The sequence below is a fragment of the Pan paniscus genome, chromosome 15 (assembly GCF_029289425.2).
Source record: "Pan paniscus chromosome 15, NHGRI_mPanPan1-v2.0_pri, whole genome shotgun sequence".
NCBI lineage: Eukaryota > Metazoa > Chordata > Mammalia > Primates > Hominidae > Pan > Pan paniscus.
This window is the reverse complement of record NC_073264.2, coordinates 101,397,208-101,418,896: the sequence shown is the minus strand read 5'-3', so window position 1 is coordinate 101,418,896 and position 21,689 is coordinate 101,397,208. Positions and strand designations below refer to the sequence as shown.

The following is a 21,689-nucleotide window of genomic DNA, read 5'->3' as shown; positions in this document are numbered from 1 at the left end:
CGACAGAGCAAGACTCCATTTAAAAAAAAAAAAGCTACTATGTAGAATGTGGATGAGAGGGAGCTCAACCCTTGACCCACCGCACAGGGCCCAAACTCTGTAACTTTACTTTTTACACTGTCAAGGCGAGCAAGATTTCATTCTTTTCTATACACAAATGAAATCTTTTAACAGGCTAATAAAATAAATGCTATTTACATTCATATTGTGATTATGCAAATATTATTTACTGTGGGGCTCAACAGTGTGCTAGGATCACACTTAATGCTCTACAAGTATACAACATAGGAGCTGCAAGGAGAGAATCTTCCCAGAGTCAGGTCAAAGAAGCTCTCTCTTTCAATACTGTCAAAATTAGGCCCCATTTTTCAGGCTACAGCTTTCTTTGCCCCACTCCCTCACCCCTTTTCATGGAGTTTCCGATTGCCTTTTCTTTTTCTTTTTCAGAAGACCCTTTTCCATACCACCAAGCTTCTTACTCACTCTACCCACTACTGAATGAAACTGACTTTTCCTTAAGAAATTCTGACAGCCAGCCAACTTTCTATTCTAAATGGAATACATTTTCCAGCCTGCTACACAGCTGTCCTCTTGGTTGTCGTGCACTAGGAAATCTTCCTTCTGATGTTCATCCTCATTTCGCTGTATTATATCTTCAAGTTACCTCCTCAGAAAGGGTGCATGCAACATGAATCCTTGGGTCTCTAAAATTGTCATCTCTTGCCCTTGTATCTGACTTGATAGCTTTGCTGGATCAATAACTCTATGTTTACAGTAATTTCTCCTCTCAAAGCATTGTTTTATTGTCTCTAATTATCCCCTGCTACTGAAGAAAAGTCTCATTCAGGTCTATCATTCTTTCCACTTGATGGCCTATCTTAACTGAAACTTTTGGGTTCTTCAGCCCTGGTGTTTCGGATGGCTATCTGGTACCCGGGTGCCAGTCTCTGTGGGTGGTCCCTTTCTTAAGGAGTATGGTCTAAGGTAGCCATGTTACCTTCCCAACAGTAACATGTGTCCCTGGATTTTCTGCTCAGAAGACTGGGGACAAACTTTTAGATCAGCTGCTCCAATGCTCCAAGGAGGGTGAGCAGTGCCAAGGGTCACCAACACCTAATGGCTTTACTGCTCACCACCCATAGATTCCCTCTCTCTTCAAAACCTTTCCTTCAGCCCTCCGCCCCTCCACTGCAACTCCTTCACATTGTATAATCCAAAGAGGTTTTATTCCCCTCTCTCGTACCTCCTAGTCTCCTTCTATTTGTCTGAATGATGCTTTTACTCTGCCACTGGGACCTCTTACCCTCTGTGACATGGTTTCGCTGTGTCCTCACCCAAATCTCAACTTGAATTCTATCTCCCAGGATTCCCACATGTTGTAGGTGGGACCCGGGGGGAGGTAACTGAATCATGGGGACCAATCTTTCCCATGTTATTCTCATGATAGTAAGTCTCACGAGATCTGAGATGGGTTTATCAGGGGTTTCCACTTTTGCTTCTACCTCATTTTTCTCTTGCCGCCACCACGTAAGAAATGCCTTTTGCCTCCTGCCATGATTCTGAGGCCTCCCCAGCCATGTGGACACGGGAGAATCACAATTGTAATTTAAAGTTTCAAAAGGCCAGGCACGGTGGCTCACACCTGTAATCCCAGCCCTTTGGGAGGCCGAGGCGGGTGGATCATGAGGTTAGGAGTTCAAGACCAGCCTGGCCAAGATGGTGAAACCTTGTCTCTATGAAAAATACAAAAATTAGCCAGGTACGGTGGCAGGCGCCTGTAATCCCAGCTACTTGGGAGGCTGAGGCATGAGATCACTTGAACCCGGGTGGAAGAGGCTGCAGTGAGCCAAGGTCGTGCCACTGCACTCCAGCCTGGGCGACAGAGTGAGACTCCATCTCAAAAAAAAAAAAAATAAGCTTCAGTGTTCTGGTTTGGGGGTCAGAGTAGTCAGTATTTGGTTTGAGATGCTGTTAATAATAAAACATCCATGTTGGACTTGAGGTGGTTTTTAGGAAGTAAGTTGGGGCTGGAGTCATCTAATGAGCAGTGGCTAAAAGCATCAAAACGGTAAGCATGCTTTTACTCCTCCCCCCTGCCCCCCACTGAGCACACAGTCTGTTTCTAAATCTTTTCCATTATCTTTTGTAGTTTTTTTCTTTCTCTTTTTTTTTGGTGGGGGAGGCGGGGAAGGAGTTTCCCTCTTGTTGCCCAGGCTGGAGTGCGATGACGTGATCTCAGCTCACTGCAACCTCCCCCTCCTGGGTTCAAGCAATTCTCCTGCCTCAGCCTCCCTAGTAGCTGGGATTACAGGCGCCTGCCATCAAGCCCAGCTACGTTTTTGTATTTTAGTAGAGATGGGGTTTCACTATGTTGGCCAGGCTGGTCTTGAACTCCTGACCTCAGGCGATCCACCCACCTCAGCCTCCCAAAGTGCTGGGATTACAGGCGTGAGCCACCATGCCTGGTTCAGTTTCTTTCTTTTTTAGAGACAATTTTGCTCTGTCACCCAAGCTGGAGGGCAGTGGCATGAGTTCACTGTAGCTTTGACCTCCCATGTTCAAACGATCCTCCCACTCAGCCTCCCAAGAAGCTAGCTGCACATCACCAAACTGAGCTTTTAGAGATGGAGTCTCATCATTTTGCCCAGGCTGGTCTCAAACTCCTAGCCTCAAGCGATCCCACCTCAGCTTCCCAAAGTGTTGAGGTTACAGGCTTGAGCCACAGAGCCCAGCTGGTCTCTTGTAATTTCTATCACATTTATTCCTTTGTTATCTGACTGCCACAATTCTAACTCAGGCCTTCATTAACTCTTGTTCAACTGACCTCTCTCATTTCCTGTGCCTGTATGAATCTAGCCTGCACAGACAGCTGCAAAGGACTTCTCCCAAGTTAAAGCTCTACTCACACAGCCCCTTCTCCCCAGCTCAAAGTCTGCAGTAGCTGCCCACTGCATATGAGAAATGTCTGCACAGCCTGGCCCAGGATTCATCGCCCTTAATGATCTGGTTCCAGTTTACCTCAACTCCAGTCATTTCCCTGGAAGCGCCCTAATTCCCAGTAAACCCTCCATCTCTATCAAAACTCTAGGGCCAGCTGGGTGCAGTGGCTCACGTCTGTAATCATTTTGGGAAGCCAAGGTGGGTGGATCACTTTAGGTCAGGAGTTCGAGACCAGCCTGGCCAACATGGTGAAACTCCGTCTCTACTAAAAACACAAAAATCAGCCAGGCATGGTGGCATGCACCTGTAATCCCAGCTACCTGGGGGGCTGAGGTAGGAGAATCGCTTGAACCCAGGAGGTGGGGGTTGCAGTGAGCCGAGGTCATACCACTGCACTCCAGCCTGGGAGATGAGTGAAAATCCATCTCAAAAAACAAAACTAACAAACAAAAACTCTTGGGCCATGTGCAGTGGCTCATACCTGTCATCCCAACAATTTGAGAGACCGAGGCAGGAGGATCACTTGAGGCCAGGAGTTTTGAGGCCAGCCTGGGCAACATAGTGAGACTCCATCTCTACAAAAAATAAAATAAAATAAAATAAAAAAATTAGCCAGGCATGGTGGCACACACCTGTAGTTCCAGCTACTCGGGAGGTGTGGCAGGAGGATTGCTTGAGGCTGTAGTGAGCTATCATCATGCTACTGCACTCCAGCCTGGGCAACACAGTGAGAACCTCCATGTATCAAACCACAGTGGAATTCTTAACGCCCATTTGACAGGTGGGGAAACGAGCTCCAGGTGGCAGGAACTGCCCACCTTGTTTTCGGCAGGGCCAAGAAGGAAGCCAGGACACTGAACGGTCTCCACCTCTACCACTCTGCTCTCAAAAGAAAAAAAAAAAAGCAACCCACTCTGTTCTTAGAATGTGCAAGATCAAAAGGATTTCTTTCTTCTTGATCCTGCCCTTGCCGAAATTTCCTGAGCTATTCCAGGTTCCAACCAACCTCAGGTATGGAAAGGCATTAGGCTTTCTGCTACAGAGTTTATTAGTTCATTTAACTTAAAAGTTTACATCTTTGTGGGTATTTTCAGCTCCTTGTACAAACTGCCAAACAGTACTAGAAAGTAACACAAAAAGTAGGCTTCTATAAGAACCCAGCCCACTTTAGGCAAAACAAACACACCCAACCAATGGGTTCAGAGCTTCTCCACTGCTCGCCATGTCCAAGCCATAAATACTTGATCTCCTCCTGTCATGCCAGCTTAAATTAACATACCAGGAGCTTAACTGATGACAAGACAAACACGAATTTATGAAATCCTTTCCAGTGGTCAGCTGGATGAATCAAGTACAGACCCAGGTCTCCAGCAGCATAGACCAATACAACACACCCAAATTTAAAATGTGTACTACAGGCTGGGCACAGTGGCTCATGCCTGTATCCTAGCACTTTGGGAGGCCAAGGCAGGCAGATCACTTGAGGCCAGGAGTTCGAGACCAGACTGGCCAACAGGATGAAACCCTGTCTCTACTAAACACACAAAAATTGGCTGGGCGTGGTGGCACACGCATGTAATCCCAGCTACTTGGGAGGCTGAGGCAGGAGAATCGCTTGAACCAGGGAGGTGGAGGTTGCAGTGAGCTGAGATTGCACCACTGCACTCCAGCCTGGGCAACAAGCAAGACTCTTGTCTCAAAAAAATAAAAAATAAAATGTGTACCAAGAAGCCATAAGGCAGCGTGGAAGATATCTATTCCAAAACAAATTACGTGCAATTTTATTTACTCAAATGCAATGCCTATAAAGGGTATTTGCTTCATCTTACTGCAAGGATCTAAAATGCTGCCACTCACATTAATAGCATAGTTACTACTAAAAATAAAACTGACTGTCAGAATTGCTTGAACCCGGGAGGCAGAGGCTGCAGTGAGTCGAGATCGCACCACTGCACTCCAGTCTGGGCAACAGAGCGAGGCTCCATCTCAAAAAAAGGAAACAAAAAACAAACAAATAGAACTGACTGCTTTTGTTTTCAGGAATTTCCCTAGAGAAAGAATACAAACCACCATTTTGACTTAGGCACAGGAAAACATAGCTGGCAAGACTCAAGCACTTTCTATAATTAAAAGAAAGGAAAGTTCTTATAACTTACCTAGCAAATTCTGCCAGTTGTTTGGGATCTGAGAGGTCAATGCCAGGTATTCCTCCAGGAGGAAGTTTCTTTCCTGTCATATATTCTGAATAATCAGGAGGTGAGTTCTCTCCAATGATCTGTTCTTCAACCACTGTCTCATGGTCAATATCTTTTTTTTCATCTGAAACACATCATGAGATTATCTTTAGCTGAGTAAATAGATTTTAAAAACTACAAAAACTGCTTTCACCAGTAACTTCTTAAATGGGGTGATTTATAGCCACCAGCTCAATTTGTTCTCCCCTCTCCCTTTTTTTTTTTTTTTTTTTTTGGAGAACGGTCTCACTCTGTCACCCAGGCTGGAGTGCAGTGGTGCAGTGGCCCAATCACAATCACGGCTCATTCAGCCTCAAACTCCTGGGCTCAAGCAATCCCCCCACCTCAGCCTCCTGAGTAGCTGGGACTACAGGCAGGTGCCACCACACCCAGCTAATTATTTTTATTTATTGTAGAGACAGGGTCTCACAATGTTACCCAGGCTGGTCTGGAACACATGCACTCAAGCGATCCTCCTGCCTTGGCCTCCTAAAGTCCTCGTATTACAGGCATGAGCCACCACACCCAGCCTAGATTTCGGCTTTTCACTCACACCACACACATTTCCTGGTAACTACCAATTCAGTGGTGCTGATTCAAATCTGATTTCATAGCCTTCACCTCTTAGCTAGTCTCTTGCTACCTCTCCAGCCTCCTCCCTCTTCACTCCTCTATTTTGGCCCTTTAGCTCCCCAGTTGTATCATGGCCCATCTACCCTAACCTCAAGGTGTTTATTCATGCAATTTCCATTGACTAAAATTTGTAATTATAGCTGTGTGATTTTTGTCATCCTCCCACTAGACTGTAAGCTGCATATGGACATGGAGGTTGGTCAGTTTTGATCCCGTGCATTTACAGAGCCTTGTTCAAAATCTGCACATAGCTGGCCCTCAACAAATATATGTTTGGCCCAGCACCAGTGGTTCATGCCTATAATCCCAGCACTTTGGAAGGCCGAGGCGGTGGATTGCTTGCAATCAGGAGTTTGAGACCAGCCTGGCCAACACAGCGAAACCCCATCTCTACTTAAAAATACAAAAATTAGCCAGGCATGGTGGTGCATGCCTGTAATACCAGCTACTCAGAAGGCTGAGGCAGGAGAATTGCTTGAACTGGGAGGCAGAGTTTGCAGTGAGCTGAGATCATGCCAATGCCCTCCAGCCTGGGTGACAGAGTGAGAGTCTGTCTCAAAAAAACAAAGCAAAAAATAAAAATAAATAAGCATATGTTCAAAGAAATGTACGACATCTCTATTTGTATGTCTTACTATCATCTCAAATCCAACAGGTTACAAAAAATAGGCCAGGTGCAGTGGCTCATGCCTGTAATCCCAGCACTTTGGGAGGCTGAGGCAGGTGGATCACGAGGTCAGGAGATCGAGACCATCCTGGCTAATACAATGAAACCCTGTCTCTACTAAAATATAAAAAATTAGCCAGGCGTGGTGGCGGGCGCCTGTAGTCTCGGCTACTCAGGAGGCTGAGGCAGGAGAATCGCTTGAACCCGGGAGGCAGAGCTTGCAGTGAGCAGAGATTGTGCCACTGTACTCCAGCCTGGGTGACAGAGCGAGACTCTGTCTCAAAAAAGAAAAAAAAAATACATATATATGTGTGTGTGTGTGTGTGTGTATATATATATATATTTTTTTTTCATATATTCAGACCCCATATAATTCATTTCCCATATCTCAGACACCAAATCCTATTGATCCCCTTTAAAAGATCTCTCGGCCAGGCCACAGTGGCTCATGCCTGTAATCCCAGCATTTTGGGAGTTCAAGACCAGCCTGGCCAACATGATGAAACCCCAACTCTACTAAAAATACAAAAATTAGCCAGGTGTGGTGGCGGGCGCCTGTAAGCCCAGCTACTCAGGAGGCTGCGGCAAGAGAATTGCTTAAACCCGGGAAGTGGAGGCTGCAGTGAGCCGAGATTGCACTCCACCCTGGGCAACAGAGCAAGACCCCGTCTCAAAACAAACAAACAAACAAACAAAAAACACCAGTCTTCCCTCTTTGATTCACTGCCATCAACTTATTTCCTATTATCTCAAACCTAAATGACTGTAGTAGTTTCTTAATTGATTTTCACAATTATTTTCTCTAGTGATACTGCAAAGGATAAACTGGCACAGAAAATATAGCTGATATATTCTCACCCATGGTATAATCCCTTCAGTGCTGCTGTAAATTATTTCAATCTGGCATTCTGGGTCCAATGCTGTCTGGTCCCACTTTAACAACATACCTGGTCTTACCTTCTATTTCTCCTTTGCACATGCCTTCTATATTCTAACCAGCTTTTCTCACGGGTTAAATTCACAAGTGCATGGCAGGAGGTTTTCAGTAAGTGTGAGTTTTGCTCTCTCTTACCACCTCTCTTCTCAACCCAGCCTCCCCTCCAAAGTCTAGCTCAAATTCTAGAGAATTTGAGGGCATGTTGATTTTATCAGTTCAGTCTTGATTCCTACCTTTTCTTTGAGCTCCTAGATTATTCCCTGACAGACTCAATCATTCCAGTTTGAATTTTTGTTGGTCTTGCCTCTTTTTTTTTTTTTTTTTTTGAGACGGAGTCTCGCTCTGTCACCCAGGCTAGAGTGCAGTGGCACAATCTCAGCTCACTGCAACCTCCGCCTCCCAGGTTCAAGTGATTCTCCTGCCTCCACCTCCCGATTAGCTGGGACTACAGGCACACACCACCATGCCCAGCTAATTGTTTGTATTTTTAGTAGAAACAGGGTTTCACCATGTTGGCCAGGATGGTCTCGATCTCTTGACCTCGTGATCCACCCGCCTTGGCCTCCCAAAGTGCTGGGAGCCACAGTGCCTGGCGGGTCTTGCCTCTTAAGGTAGAGCAGAAGTGCCCAGAGGCCAAAAACAAGTCTTCTTCTACCTTTGATGCCTAAATTAGAAATAGGTACTCCGAAATTTTCAAGGCTAACTGCAAGTTTTTGCTTCTCAAATTGTCTGTCTCACCAAAAGTAGTAAAATAAAATATTTCAGAAGTGAAACTGGCTTCAACTTTTACCTTGAATTACCTTTCCACCAGTGCTAAAAATCAAGACCAACAACCAAACCAAAACGAAATCTACAACCACCAAAAACTACATATAACTGCTTAGCACACAGCTTTCTGACCTCAGAGCAAAGCTGGAGTATGAGAGGAAGATCAAGATAGAACGTAGGTTCCATTTGATTCAAGTGGTCATTATCAAGTTCAATCACTCTCAGCAATGAAAAGCACTGAATACAATTGTAAACTTTAAATGACTCTAATTCCACCACTCTTCATTCTAGGAAATATAATTATACATCATTACAAGGAATCACAGATTTTTTTCATTTTACTGGGAGAATGCGCAGGCACAGAGAGGTTAAGTAACCTGCTCAGGGTTAACTTGCTAGGAAGTGGCAGATGTAAACTCATGAGGGCCGGGCGTGGTGGCTCACGCCTGTAATCCCAGCACTTTGGGAAGCCGAGGCAGGCGGATCACGAGGTCAGGATGATCGAGACCACGGTGAAACCGTCTCTACTAAAAATACAAAAAACTCATGAAGTCTACCCCTAAGATTTATATGCTTAACTGTTAAGCTCTGCTGCCTCTTGTTCAGAAAGAACACTAGTGATAATATACCCAAGGTTATCCATTCACAGATGAAGACTATCTATTCTTAGGTGGGGCCTAGGAAAAAAATAGCTGGATGTATTCCGAAAAAGAGACAGGAAATATGGTTACTGACCCTAAGACACAAACCCAGGACTCAAATTCTTTAATTTCATTCCTGTTCCCAGGGCTGCCTGCTCCTACTGACACCCCCTGCACGTGCCCATCCCTCTAGCCTGGCACATCTACTTCTACATCAAAACTTTCACGGGGTACAGAAATACTTTGGTGGCCAAGGGAGCTATTTGTCCTCATGTTTTATATTTCTTTCTTTTCTTTTCTTTCTTTCTTTCTTTTTTTTTTTTTTTTGACACAGTCTCCCTCTATTGTCCAGGCTGGAGTGCAGTGGAGCAATCATGGCTCACTGCAGCCTTGACCTCCAAGGTTCAAGCAATCCTTCCACCTCAGCCTCCCATGTAGCTGGGACCACAGACAGGCACCACCATGCCCAGCTAATTTTATTTTTTGTAGAGATGTAGTCTCACTATGTTACCTAGGCTGGTTTCGAACTCCTGGGCTGAAGCAATCCGCCTTGGCCTACCAAAGTGCTGGGATTACAGGTGTGGGCCATGTTTTATATTTCTGATACAGAATGATAGCAATGTTGAGAATCAGTGCTACTCTGAATAAGCTACTGATGAAAGTGTCTTAATCCATTTGGGCTGCTACAACAAAAATATAGATTAGGTGGCTTAAGGCAACATTTATTTCCCACAGTTAGGAAGCTAGAAGTCCAAGATCAAGGTGCCAGCATGGTGGTGTTCTTGGTGAGGACCTACTCCCTGGTTTGCAGATAGCCATCTTCACACTGTCTTCTCACATAGCATAGAGAGAACCAGAGGGCTAGCACTCTGGAGTCTCTTTTATAGGGCACTAATCCCATGCATTAGGGTTCTACCCTCAGACCTAAATTACCTTCCAAAGGACCTACCCTCTAATACCATCACATTGGGGGTTAAGATTTCAACACATGAATCTGGGAGAGACACAAACATGCAGTCTACCCCAGAGGGCATGTCTCAAGTGTGCTGAGACAGAAGACTGAACTCATGGCATAAAGGAATCACAGGCTAAATGATTATTATCATTAGTTCTACACATATTGAGGGCCTCCTATGTGCCTGGCATTGTTCTGGGCACTGGGAATAAAAGCTAGAAACAAAGTATCTGCTCTCAAGGAACTTACAGTCTAGTGAGGGAAGTCAAATGAGGAAATACTTCTTGAGTGGGGCTCAGAACCCAAATCTGAGCAATTCCAATATTGAAAGACTGAGGAATACTTTGCAAAGGAGACTGAAGAGGTATATCCACAGGTAGGGAGACAACTAGCTCTGTCTAAAGAGAACTTAGCGACATATCAAGTGCAAGTGGCATACACTACCAACACTGAAGAATATCAAGAACCCTCAGGATGGTCACTAAAATAATTCAGAATCAGAAACCAAAAAAATATATGAAAGAAGCCTAAAGTAGACGCTGACAAGACTTTATGACCTATATCAGGAATCAACTAGTACAGCCAGTTGGCCAAATCCAACCTCTATATTTCCACGGTTTTCGTAAAAAAAAAAAAAAAAATTGTGGTAAAATATACATTACCATAATACTTATCATTTTAACCGTATGTAAGTGTACAGTTCAGTGCCATTTAATACATTCAGAATGTGTAACCATCACCACTATCTATACCCAAAATATTTTCTTCATTCCCGCAAAAAACTCTATACCCATTATGCAAGAACTTTCACTTCCCCTCAGCACCTGCTAACCTCAATTCTACTTTCTGTCTCTATGAATTTGCCTATTTCAGGTACCTCATACCAGTTGAATCATACAGTATTTGCCATCCATGCCTGGTGTATTTCACTAAGCATAATGTTTTTAAGACCCACCTGTTGTAACATATAACAACATTCCATTCCTCTTCATGGCTGAATAATATTCTGTACATACATACCATTTTGTCCATCTGTTAATGGATGGAGAAATAAACATGGCTAGATAATTAATCAGATGGGTTGGGGAGGAACAGGGATGCCAAGTATGCCACCTGAGTTTCTTGCTTCTAATTTTTAGAAGATGGTGGTGTCATTTGCTGAGATGGAGGACAAGAGTGGGAAAGAGATGATGTGCAGAAGATTTAGAGTTCCTCTTTGGTTTGAGGTATCTGTGCAAAATCTAATGGGCAGACCTCAAAAAGGCAACTAAATATGCATGTATAGGGGATAAGAAACCTAGGTCAGAGAGAATTATATCGTAATCTGTGAGAATCACTGGCATATAGATTTTTGTGTGTGTGTGTGACAGGGTCTGGCTCTGTTGACCAGACTAGAGTGATCATAGTCTGCATGATCATAGCTCACTGCAGCCTCGAACTCCTGGACTCAAGTGACCCTCCTGCTGCAACCTCCCAAGTAGGTGGGACTACAGGCCCACAATACCATGCCTGACTCAGACTGCATTGAAAGCCCCAGAAAGACATTTTAAGATTATCTACTGAAAAAGAATACAGTCAGAGAGGAGAAGGATTAGAATCAAAACCTGAACAATTCTAATATTCAGAGAATGAGGAAGACTTTGCAAAGGAGACTGAAGAGAGATGTCCACAAGTAGGGAGACAACTAGCTCTGTCTAAAGAAAACTGTACTCAGTGACGTATCAAGTGCCAAGTGGCATACAGCAAAAGCAGTTTGCCCTAAGCACAGACAAGAGAGGCTGCATGGTCTGTACATAATTTTAAAACCATAATAAAACTGGCTGAAAATAAGTGTACTCTTGATCATTACCACATTCCACACTTATTTATTTATTTATTTTTCCTGAGATGGAGTCTCGCTCTGTCCCCCCCAGGTTGGAGTGCAGTGGTGCAATGTTGGCTCACCGCAACCTCTGCCTCCCTGGTTCAAGTGATTCTCCTGTCTCAGCCTTCCAAGTAGCTGGGATCACAGGGGCACACCACCACGCTCAGCTATTTTTTGTATTTTTAGCAGAGATGGGGTTTCACCATGTTGGCCAGGCTGGTCTCTAACTCCTGATCTCAGGTGATCCGCCCACCTCAGCCTCCCAAACTGCTGGGATTACAGGCATGAGCCACCGTGCCCGGCCCTCCCACACTTTCAAATAATATCAGTTTCTTGCCTTAAAATAAAAAATATTTTGTTGGTCTAAGTTTGAAATAATTTTTGTGGTTATTGTATATTCTCATAAGATACAGATTTAAGACACACGTTATCACATTTATGACTTATTCCTTAAAAAAGTGTTTCCTACAAGGAAGATAACTAGAACTCTCCAAAGACCACTGCACAGAAATTGTGAACAAGAAAATATAAGAAAATAGGCTGGCTGGGCACAGTGGCTCACATCTGTAATCCTAGCACTTTGGGAGGCCAAGGTGGGTGGATCACGAGGTCAGTAGTTTGAGACCAGCCTGGCCAACATAGTGAAATCCCGTCACTACTAAAAATACCAAAAAAAAAAAAAAAAAAATTAGCTGGGCGTGGTGGCGGGCGCTTGTAATCCCAGCTAACTTGGGAGGCTGAGGCAGGAGAATTGCTTGAACCCGGGAGGCGGAGGTTGCAGTGAGCCAAGATCACACCACTGCACTCTAGCCCGGGCGACACTGTGAGACTTCGACTCAAAAAAAAAAAAAAAAAAAAAAAAAAAAAAGAATAAAATAGGCTAGGTATGGTGGCTCGCACCTGTAATCTTAGCACTTCGGGAGGCCAAGGTGGGCTGATCACCTAAGGTCAGGAGTTCGAGACCAGCCCGGCCAACATGGCAAACATCCATCTTGACTAAAAATACAAAATTTAGCAGGTGTGGTGGCGTGTGCCTTTAATCCCAGCCACTCGGGAGACTGAGGCGAAAGAACCGCTTGAACCTGGGAGGTAGAGTCTGCAGTAAGCTGAAATTGCGCCACTGCACTCCAGCCTGGGCGACAGAGTAAGACTCCGTCGAAAAGAAAAGAGAAAAGAGAAAAGAGAAAAGAGAAAAGAAACATATAGGAAAAAGCTGCAAAAAGACTTCTAGAGAAATGACAAAAGACACTGGCTTTTGTTGCCAGAAGAAATCAAGAGGACAATATTTGACCTGCCTCATTTTCACAAGCTGGACACACAATAAAGCAATACATTAAATAATGTCAATATTTGCTATCATTTGGCCATTTTGCTAATTTTTGCAAAAAGAAAATCAGAAGTTTTTACCAAATAGAATAGAAATTTATGATGCTGTAAAAGAAGCTAGTAATTTTTATTTATTACATTACAGGCCATATGTACATATGTTTCTTTCTTTGTTCAAAAAAATATCTTGGCCACGTGTGGTGGCTCACGCCTATAATCCCAGCACTTTGAGAGGCCGAGGCGGGTGGATCACCTGAGGTCAGGAGTTCGAGACCAGCCTGGCCAACATGGTGAAACCCCATCTCTAGCAAAAATATATATATAAAAAAAGATTATAGGTGTGGTAGCGGGCACCTGTAATCTCAGCTACTGGGAAGGCAAGGCAGGAGAACTGCTAAAACGCAGGAGGCAGAGGTTGCAGTGAGCTGAGATCATGCCATTGCACTCCACCCTGAGCTGACAACAGTGAGACTCCATCTCAAAAAAAGAAAATTATAAAAAATAATAATAAAAATCTTTGTTAAAAAGTATTAACCCTGGCCCAGCGCAGTGGCTCATGCCTGAATCCCAGTACTTTGGGAGGCTGAGGTGGGCGGATCACCCGAGGCCAGGAGTTCAAGATTACCCTGGTTGGCTGGGTACACTGGCTCACGCCTATAATCCCAGCACTTTGGGAGGCTGAGGCAGGCTGGTCACCTGAGGTAAGGTGAAACTCCATCAATACTAAAAATACAAAAATTAGTTGGGCATGGTGGCACATACCTGTAATCCCTGCTATTCGGGTGGCTGAGGTGGGAGAACAGCTTGAACCTGAGAGGCAGAGGTTGCAGTGAGCCGAGATCACGCCACTGCACTCCAGGCTGGGCAACAGAGCGAGACTCTGTCTCAAAAAATAAAAAAGACTAGCCTGGCTAACGTGGCAAAACTCCATTGCTACTAAAAATACTATTCCCTTCATGATTACTACTGAAAAAGATTTGCTACATAGAGGAGAGTGTTTACTGATCCACTTTGAATGTCAAATTATGCTATGAATGTTACTGATTTCTATTGACTAGCGATGGGGTAATATCAAATGTACATCTAGGTAAAACATGTTCAGGAAGCAAAGTATCTAAATCTGCTTTAAAAATTGTTTGGAGACACTATAGGTCATTAAAAAATTGTTGTATGTCTATTCCTTGCTGGAGTTTCCCTTGAGGAAGGATATTTTATTGTTTCACAGGACATAGTTAACCCCATTAGAAGTTTCTATGGGTTTCTTTCTTTCTTTTCCTTTGAGACAGGGTCTCACTCTGTTGTCCAGGCTGGAGTGCAGTGGCACTATCACTGCTCAATGCAGCCTCAACCTCCCTGGCTCAAGTGATCCTCCAGCAACCCCACTCCACCAGTAGTTGAGACCACAGGTGCACCACACCACCACACCCAGTTGATTTTTTTTTTTCCTGGTAGAGATGGGGGTCTCACTATGTTGCCCAGGCTAGTCTTGAACTCCTGGGCTCAAGTGATCCTCCTGCCTTGGCCTCCCAAATCCCTGGGGTTAGAGGTGTGAGCCACCATGCCTGGCCTGCAATGGGTTTCTTTAACCAATATAACTTAAGTTTACAATTGCTAATTACCAGAACACAAGTGGGCAAGGCCAATTAAAGCCAAATCTCAGAATTCCTATTTGGAAAAAGCTGAGAATACAGTCATTGATTCAAAGGGGGTAAGGTGATGTGGGCAACCATCATGTTAGGAACTTCTACCCAAAACTGTCAATTAGGTGACTACAATGCTCACTAACACTCTGGCTAAATGCAATGACCTAAAACAACTAGACCAAGACTAACTTGGCCTAAGATAGAATGTGTGGAAAAACAAAATCTGGCCAACACTAGTCATATATGTGGAAGGACAATTAACTCACATTTAAAAGTTTCTATTTCTGCATATGGTACTATTCAGAAGGTTAAAGGTATTGTATAAATAAGCCGCTGGCCCATCCCAATCTCCCAGCTGCTCAGTGTTCTTCTATGTTACCAAAGCAATAATCACTCCAAGTCTAGTTTGAGGAGCAAAGCAAAAGACTGAGTTTGTAGACTCCAATTTCCAGTCAAAAAGATATAATTAAGGAACTAAATAAATGGAAAGGCTAGAAGCACTCTACAAGTCCAGAGAAGTAAAAAGATGGAGTCTCACCTGCCCTCCACGCTCCAAGCAAAGTGGTTTTCTCAGTGTCTAGTAAAAGGTACTCAATACAATTTACCCTCTTGCCTTCCTCTCATGACCTACCCTAAGCCCAGTCCACTCTCCAAAACCCAAATTAAGATCTCTTCCCTTCAAGAAGCCATTCATTCCTGTCACTCCAGCCTCTACTCTTAACCTTGCCTGGTTTCCTCATTTACTAAACAATGAGGCCAGGCACAGGAGTTCACACCTGTAATCCCAGCACTTTGGGAGGCCAAGGCAGGAGGATCTCTTGAGGCCAGGAATTAGAGACCAGCCTGAGCAACAAAGAGAAAACCCTGCCTCTACAAAGAAATAAAGAGAAGAAAGAGAAGCAAAGGGAGGGGAGGAAGGGACAAAGGGAGGGAGGGAGGAAGGATACCACTGATCTTATAAGGCTAAAACAAGGTAACATGTTAAATGCCAACCATCACGTCTGGGAAATTGAGTAGTGTGCAAAAAAAGCCCCTTTATTCCACGTCCCCCCTCTCCTAGGTTTAAGGGGGAACAGTAGTAGGTCTTGTGCCTTGCACATAACAGGGACTTGCCAAATTCCTGCAGAATGAAGTATACAGGTGATGCTAGCACATGTATTAGTTTCCTATTACCACTGTAACAAACTACCACCAATTTGGTGGTTTGAAACAACAGGAATTTATTCTCTTATAGTTCTAGAGGCCAGCAGTGAGAATCAGTTTCAGAGCTATAAAGTCGTTGTGTGGGTTCCTTCTGGCAGCTTCAGTGGAGAATCTGGTCCCTCACATATTCTAGCTTCTGAAGGCTGCCTACATTCCTTGACCCCTTCTCTTCACTGGACTCCAACCTCTCACACCTCTCCTACTTCCTCTTTGGCAGTCAATCTCCCACCGCCTTCCTGTGAATACAAGGACACTTGTGTGATTACATTTGGTACCCACCTGGATAAACCAGGCTACTCTCCCTATTCCAAGAGCCCTGGTTTAATCACACTTGCAAATAAGGTTAACACCCACAGGTTCCAAGAATTAGGATCTGGCTATATTGGGAGTCATTATTCAGTCAACCAGTCAACCAGTTAGTCAATATGTTAATCAGAAAAATCAAAGGCCTTATATATTATTTCTCTCTCTCTCTTTTCATTTGAGACAGAATCTCATTATGTCATCCAGGCTGGAGTGGAGCTCACTGCAGCCTTGACCTCCTGGGCTCAGGTGATTCTCCCACGTCAGCCTCCTGGGTAGCTGGGGCTACAAAAGCACATGCCACCATGCCTGGCTTTTTTTTTTTTTTTAATTTTCTGTGGAGACAAGGTCTCACTATGTTGCCCAGGTTGGTCTCAAACTCCTGGCCTCAGATCCTCCCACCTCAGTCTCCAAAAGTGCACCATGCCCAGCCACGTTCCTTAATACATTTTTTAGGCATCTCTAAGACAGCACTGTGAAATTTGTCACATTGGCTGAAAAATGCCAGTACTACCACTCAGTGGTCCCCTTCATACACAAAGGAATTCATTCCTAAGAAACATTTTATCTCCTCAGAATTAATATCAGATGAAGGTAGTATAAGTTCCTTTTTTTTAAATTTTGACTGCCAGTAACCTAATTAGGGTTGATGGTAATTTTTCCTGTGATCCCAATTTTCTATATTCACCTTCACCAACTGAGATATTTACCTATGTATGTATGCATGTATATGTTTGGCTAGATTTTGTTTCTCCACACCTTCTATCTTAGGCCACTCCAGGTTACTTCTGGCAAAAAAAGACAAAAAAGAGTCACCGCTGCCATCACCCAACCTTTCACTGAAACGGGAGAGCTAAACATTTGCGATTCACTGCTTAGCAACAGGCAAAAATCAGACATAGGTTGTTTCCCAGTTTTTCCCACTAATAAAGACCTTAAGAAAGGATACTATCCTTTATTAAGTACCTGTCTCATTCTGGCAACTGTCACATTTCTCAATCCAAACAATATCTTTAAGGTATTAAACCCTATGTTTTTGGCTGAAGAAACTGACCTCAGAAATGACAAGCAATGTATCTAAAGAGCAGTAAGTAGGCCGGGTGCAGTGGCTCACGCCTGTAATCCCAGCACTTTGGAAGGCTGAGGCGGGCAGATCACCTGAGGTCGGGAGTTCGAGACCAGCCTGACCAACATGCAGAAACCCCATCTCTACTAAAAATACAAAACTAGCCAGGTGTGGTGGCAGGCACCTGCAGTCCCAGCTACTCAGGAACCTGAAGTAGGAGAATTGCTTGAACCTGGGAGGCGGAGGTTGCAGTGAGCTGAGATCATGCCACTGCACTCCAGTCTGGGCGACAGAGCAAGACTCTGTCTCAAAAACAAAAAACAAAAAAAAACGGTAAGTAGCAAATCTGAGATTTGAATTGAGAATTGACTCTAAAAGCCCATGCTGCTTCTAAAACAGAACCTTCTGCACCTTCTCTCTATCCCTAATACTTCTTTTCCACCTATACAGGAATAGACCAAAATAGTATTTTGGTATAAGCCCTGATTCTGCCTTACAGCACAAATTCCAGCCATTCATTCACTCAATATTCAAAGTTCAATACTCTCCTGAAAAGACAGGTCCTGACACCAACAGAACAGCTTCTTGCACAGCAATGGCAGCCCCTTTCCCTGACTCACAGATCTTCTATTTGAGAAGGGGAATTAATTTACACAAGAAAGCCAGGCACGGTGTCTCACGCCTGTAATCCCAGAACTTTGGAGGCTGAGGCAGGCAGATCACTTGAGGTGAGGAGTTCAAGACCAGCCTGGCCAACATGGTGAAACTCCATCTCTACTAAAAGTAAAGTAGAGTAAAAGTAAAGTAAAAATTAGCTGGGTGTAGTAGTGCAAGTCTGTAATCCCAGTTACTCAGGAGGCTGAGGCAGAAGAATCGCTTGAACCCAGGAGGTGAAGGTTGCAGGTGAGCCGAGATCTTGCCACTGCACTCCAGCCTGGGCAACAGAGCAAAACTCTGTCTCCCAAAAAATAAAAATAAAAATAATAAATTACAGGAGAAAGAGTCCATCACAAACAACCATTTATATTGCTTTAATGCTAAACCACATTTGAAACCACTGTGTAAAACCAAAGTAACTGAATGGCTATTAAGAATTTTACTTGGCTGGGCGTGATGGCTAACGCCTGTAATCCTAGCACTTTGGGAAACCAAGGCGGGCCGATCATGAGGTCAGGAGATCAAGACCATCCTGGCTAACACGGTGAAACCCGTCTCTACTAAAAATACAAAAAAATTAGCCAGGTATGGTGGTGGGCGCCTGTAGTCCCAGCTACTCGGGAGGCTGAGGAAGGAGAATGGTGTGAACCCGGAAGGCAGAGCTTGCAGTAAGCCGAGATCGCGCCAGTGCACTCCAGCCTGGGTGACAGAGCGAGACACCGTTTCAAAAAAAAAAAAGAATTTTACTCAAGCTGGGTGGAATGGCACACACCTCTAGTCCCAGCTACTAGGGAGGCTAAGGCCAGAGAACCGCCTGAGCCCAGGAGTTCAAGGCTGTAGCACACAATGATCACACCTGTGAATAGCCAGTGCACTCCAGTCTCAGCAACATAGCAAAAACCCGTCTCAAAAAAATTTTTTTTTCTCAAGAGTTCCTAATATCTCATTTGCCAGGTCATGTTAAAATGGAAGACTCTTGCTTTAAGAAATTGAGTAGGCTGGGTACAGTAGCTCATGCCTATAATCCCAGCACTTTGGGAGGCCAAGGTGGGCGGATCACCAGGTCAGGAGATCGAGACCATCCTGGTTAATACGGTAAAACTCCATCTCTACTAAAAAATACAAAGAAAAAAAATTAGCCAGGCGTGGTGGTGGGTGCCTGTAGTCCCAGCTACCTGGGAGGCTGAGGCAGGAGAATGGTATGAACCTGGGAAGCGGAGCTTGCAGTGAGCCGAGATCGTGCCACTGCACTCCAGCCTGGGTGACAGAGCGAGACTGTCTCAAAAAAAAAAAAAAAAAAAAATAGCCGGGCGTGGTGGTGCACACCTGTAATCCCAGCTACTCAGGAGGCTGAGGCACGAAAATTGTTTGAACTCGGGAGGCAGAGGTTGCAGTGAGCCAGATCAAACCACTGCACTCCAGCCTGGGCAACAGAGTAAGACTCTGTAAAAAAGAAAGAAAGAAAGAAATTGACTATATTGTTCTGTTTGTAAAGGAATAGAATTTCCTGCTATAAAGATTCAAAGTGACTTTAAGGATACCGCTACCCCAACTCATTTTACAAAGATCTCAAGGTCAGTCCCCTCTAGAGAGGAAATATGATGCTGCTGGCTTTCTGTTCTTGATAATTATTCATGAAGTTAAACAGAATGGAACCTACTGAGAAGATACTTAGAATGAGGAAATGGCTTGGCTCCCCTTACGTGCTGTTATGAAAGTCCATCACACATGAAAAGATGCAAGCCCCCCAACAATCAGCTAACTTCTAACATCTCCCTTGGCTCTTCCTAATACTCTGCAGTAATTACATGAATGTTATCTTCTGCATCCAAGTCATGATTCTGATAACCCTGTCTCTACAAAAAATTAGCCATGCCTGGTGGTGCGTGCCTGTAGTCCCAGCTCTTGGGGCACTGAGGCAGGAGGACTGCTTGAGCCCAGGAGGTCGAGGCTGCAATGAGCTGAGATTGTGCCACTGTACTCCCGACTGGGTGACAAAGTGAGACCCTGTCTCGAAAAAAGAAAAAAAGAAAAAAAGAAAAATTCATTTTTGCTTACTCTTCCTATTGGAAGTAGTAAGAGCACAGAGAGAATAAAAATGGTCACCTGAGCAGATCAAGAGTTAAATAAAAGAATGCAAATACTAAGTAACATTCATTGCAATAACTGCTTTGCTAATATAACCTAAGTTTCCCAGCCTTAAAACAGACTGACCTTGTTAAGCAGGTTTCAAAAACAAAATAGAAATGCCTTTTGTAAATATCCACCTAGGAGTCCGACATGGATGTTTTAAAGAATTTACCCTCTTCCAAAAGCCTATAAAATACTAACTGTAGATAGGACAGGAACCCTGACCTTTTCCTGATACGGATTTTTCTTTTCCCACTAGGGGGAGTCAGTTGTTGATGGTGGGAGGGAAAAGGCAAGGTTAATAACCCGGAGTGGAGAGTCTGACAGCACAAGAGGCTTTATTAGGAAGCTAAACCTTTCAGAGCTACCAGATCAGGATTCGAGATCTATGACTTAGGCTACCCTATGTAGGTCATGGGGGTGAAGTGATTACTTTGGAGGGCTTTTTGAGCTTGGCTCCATGGAAATTCATGTTTATAGCATCTCTAGTTAGTGATAAACAGCGCAGTTTCTACTGGGGAGGGAGGGTGTGAAAAACCCACAGAGGAATGGCAAACGGTCATGACTAGTGATTTTTGGCAAACCTGCATCTTCTGAACTTATAAAATTGGGAAAAATTCAATGCATTTCAACTTCCTTGCATTTACTGATTTTGTATCGATGGTTTTCTGGTCTTACAGGTTTTGCTTAATCCAGCACAAGCCGCTTCTCTATTCAGTGTAACAGAATAATAATTATTATTTTTGCCTCTCCTTCAGCAGTTTAATTTGTCTCCTCTCAGAAGGTCACAGCTCAGGTGGGGTCTCACCACCCCACATCCCAACAAGGTCCAAACAAGGGTTCTCTACCTGGAGCATGAGGCCAACCTGGGCACACCAGGGGAGGGACCATCGACTCCTAGGCGTGAAGGAGGTGCCACTCAGCTGCCAGCACTTTGAGAAGGCACATGTCCCCCGCAACCCAAGCTGTACTGACTGGCACGGGACAGAATGGGGGGGACACTGGCCCTGCACCTGTGCTATCCTCATTAGCCATGGGCAGGCAGTATGCACATGATGGCCTCGCCTCACAAAACCCATGTATGGAAATGGAAACGGGGTGGGGGTGACCATGGACATGCTGGCTTGTTCCCAGGGTTCAGGCATCTATGTGGCAGTTTATGCACATGGCAATGCAACTTCTGCTCCGAATTAAAATATCAACAGCCTTAGAGAGGGTCACAGTTTCTCACCACCTGAAATCTCAAGATTTTAAAATCACCTAAATTTCTCTCTGAACTAAATGTTTTAAATTCTCAGTTTTTATCATTATCTTCCCTATTAAATGCAATGGTTAAGTGGCTTAGTTTATAATTAACTAAGTTATAAAACAGTTACTCCTGGCTGGGCACGGTGGCTCACGTCTGTAATCCCAGCACTTTGGGAGGCTGGGGTGGGTGGATCACCTGAAGTCAGGAGTTTGAGACCAGCCTGGCCAACATGGAGAAACCCAGACTCTATTAAAAATACAAAAATTAGCCGGGCATGGTGGCACGCGTCTGTAATCCCAGTTACTCGGGAGGCTGAGGCAGGAGAATGTCGTGAACCCAGGAGGTGGAGCTTGCAGTGAGCCGAGATCGCGCCACTGCACTCCAGCCTGGGCAACAAAGCGAGACTCCGTTTCAAAAAAAACCCAAAAAACCCCACAATAACCGTTACTCCTATGTAACAGCATTAATATCTA

The 21,689-nt window shown here is 44.3% G+C and overlaps 1 protein-coding gene across 1 annotated transcript in view; it reads right to left on the bottom strand.

Annotated features, from left to right (window-relative positions):
* Positions 1-21,689, bottom strand: part of YY1 (YY1 transcription factor) — a 43,525-nt gene that overhangs the window by 15,283 nt on the left and 6,553 nt on the right. The window contains exon 2 of the mRNA XM_034938130.3: positions 5,097-5,259. Within this exon, the coding sequence (XP_034794021.1) occupies positions 5,097-5,259 (163 nt within the window). The remainder of the gene's footprint in view (positions 1-5,096; positions 5,260-21,689) is intronic.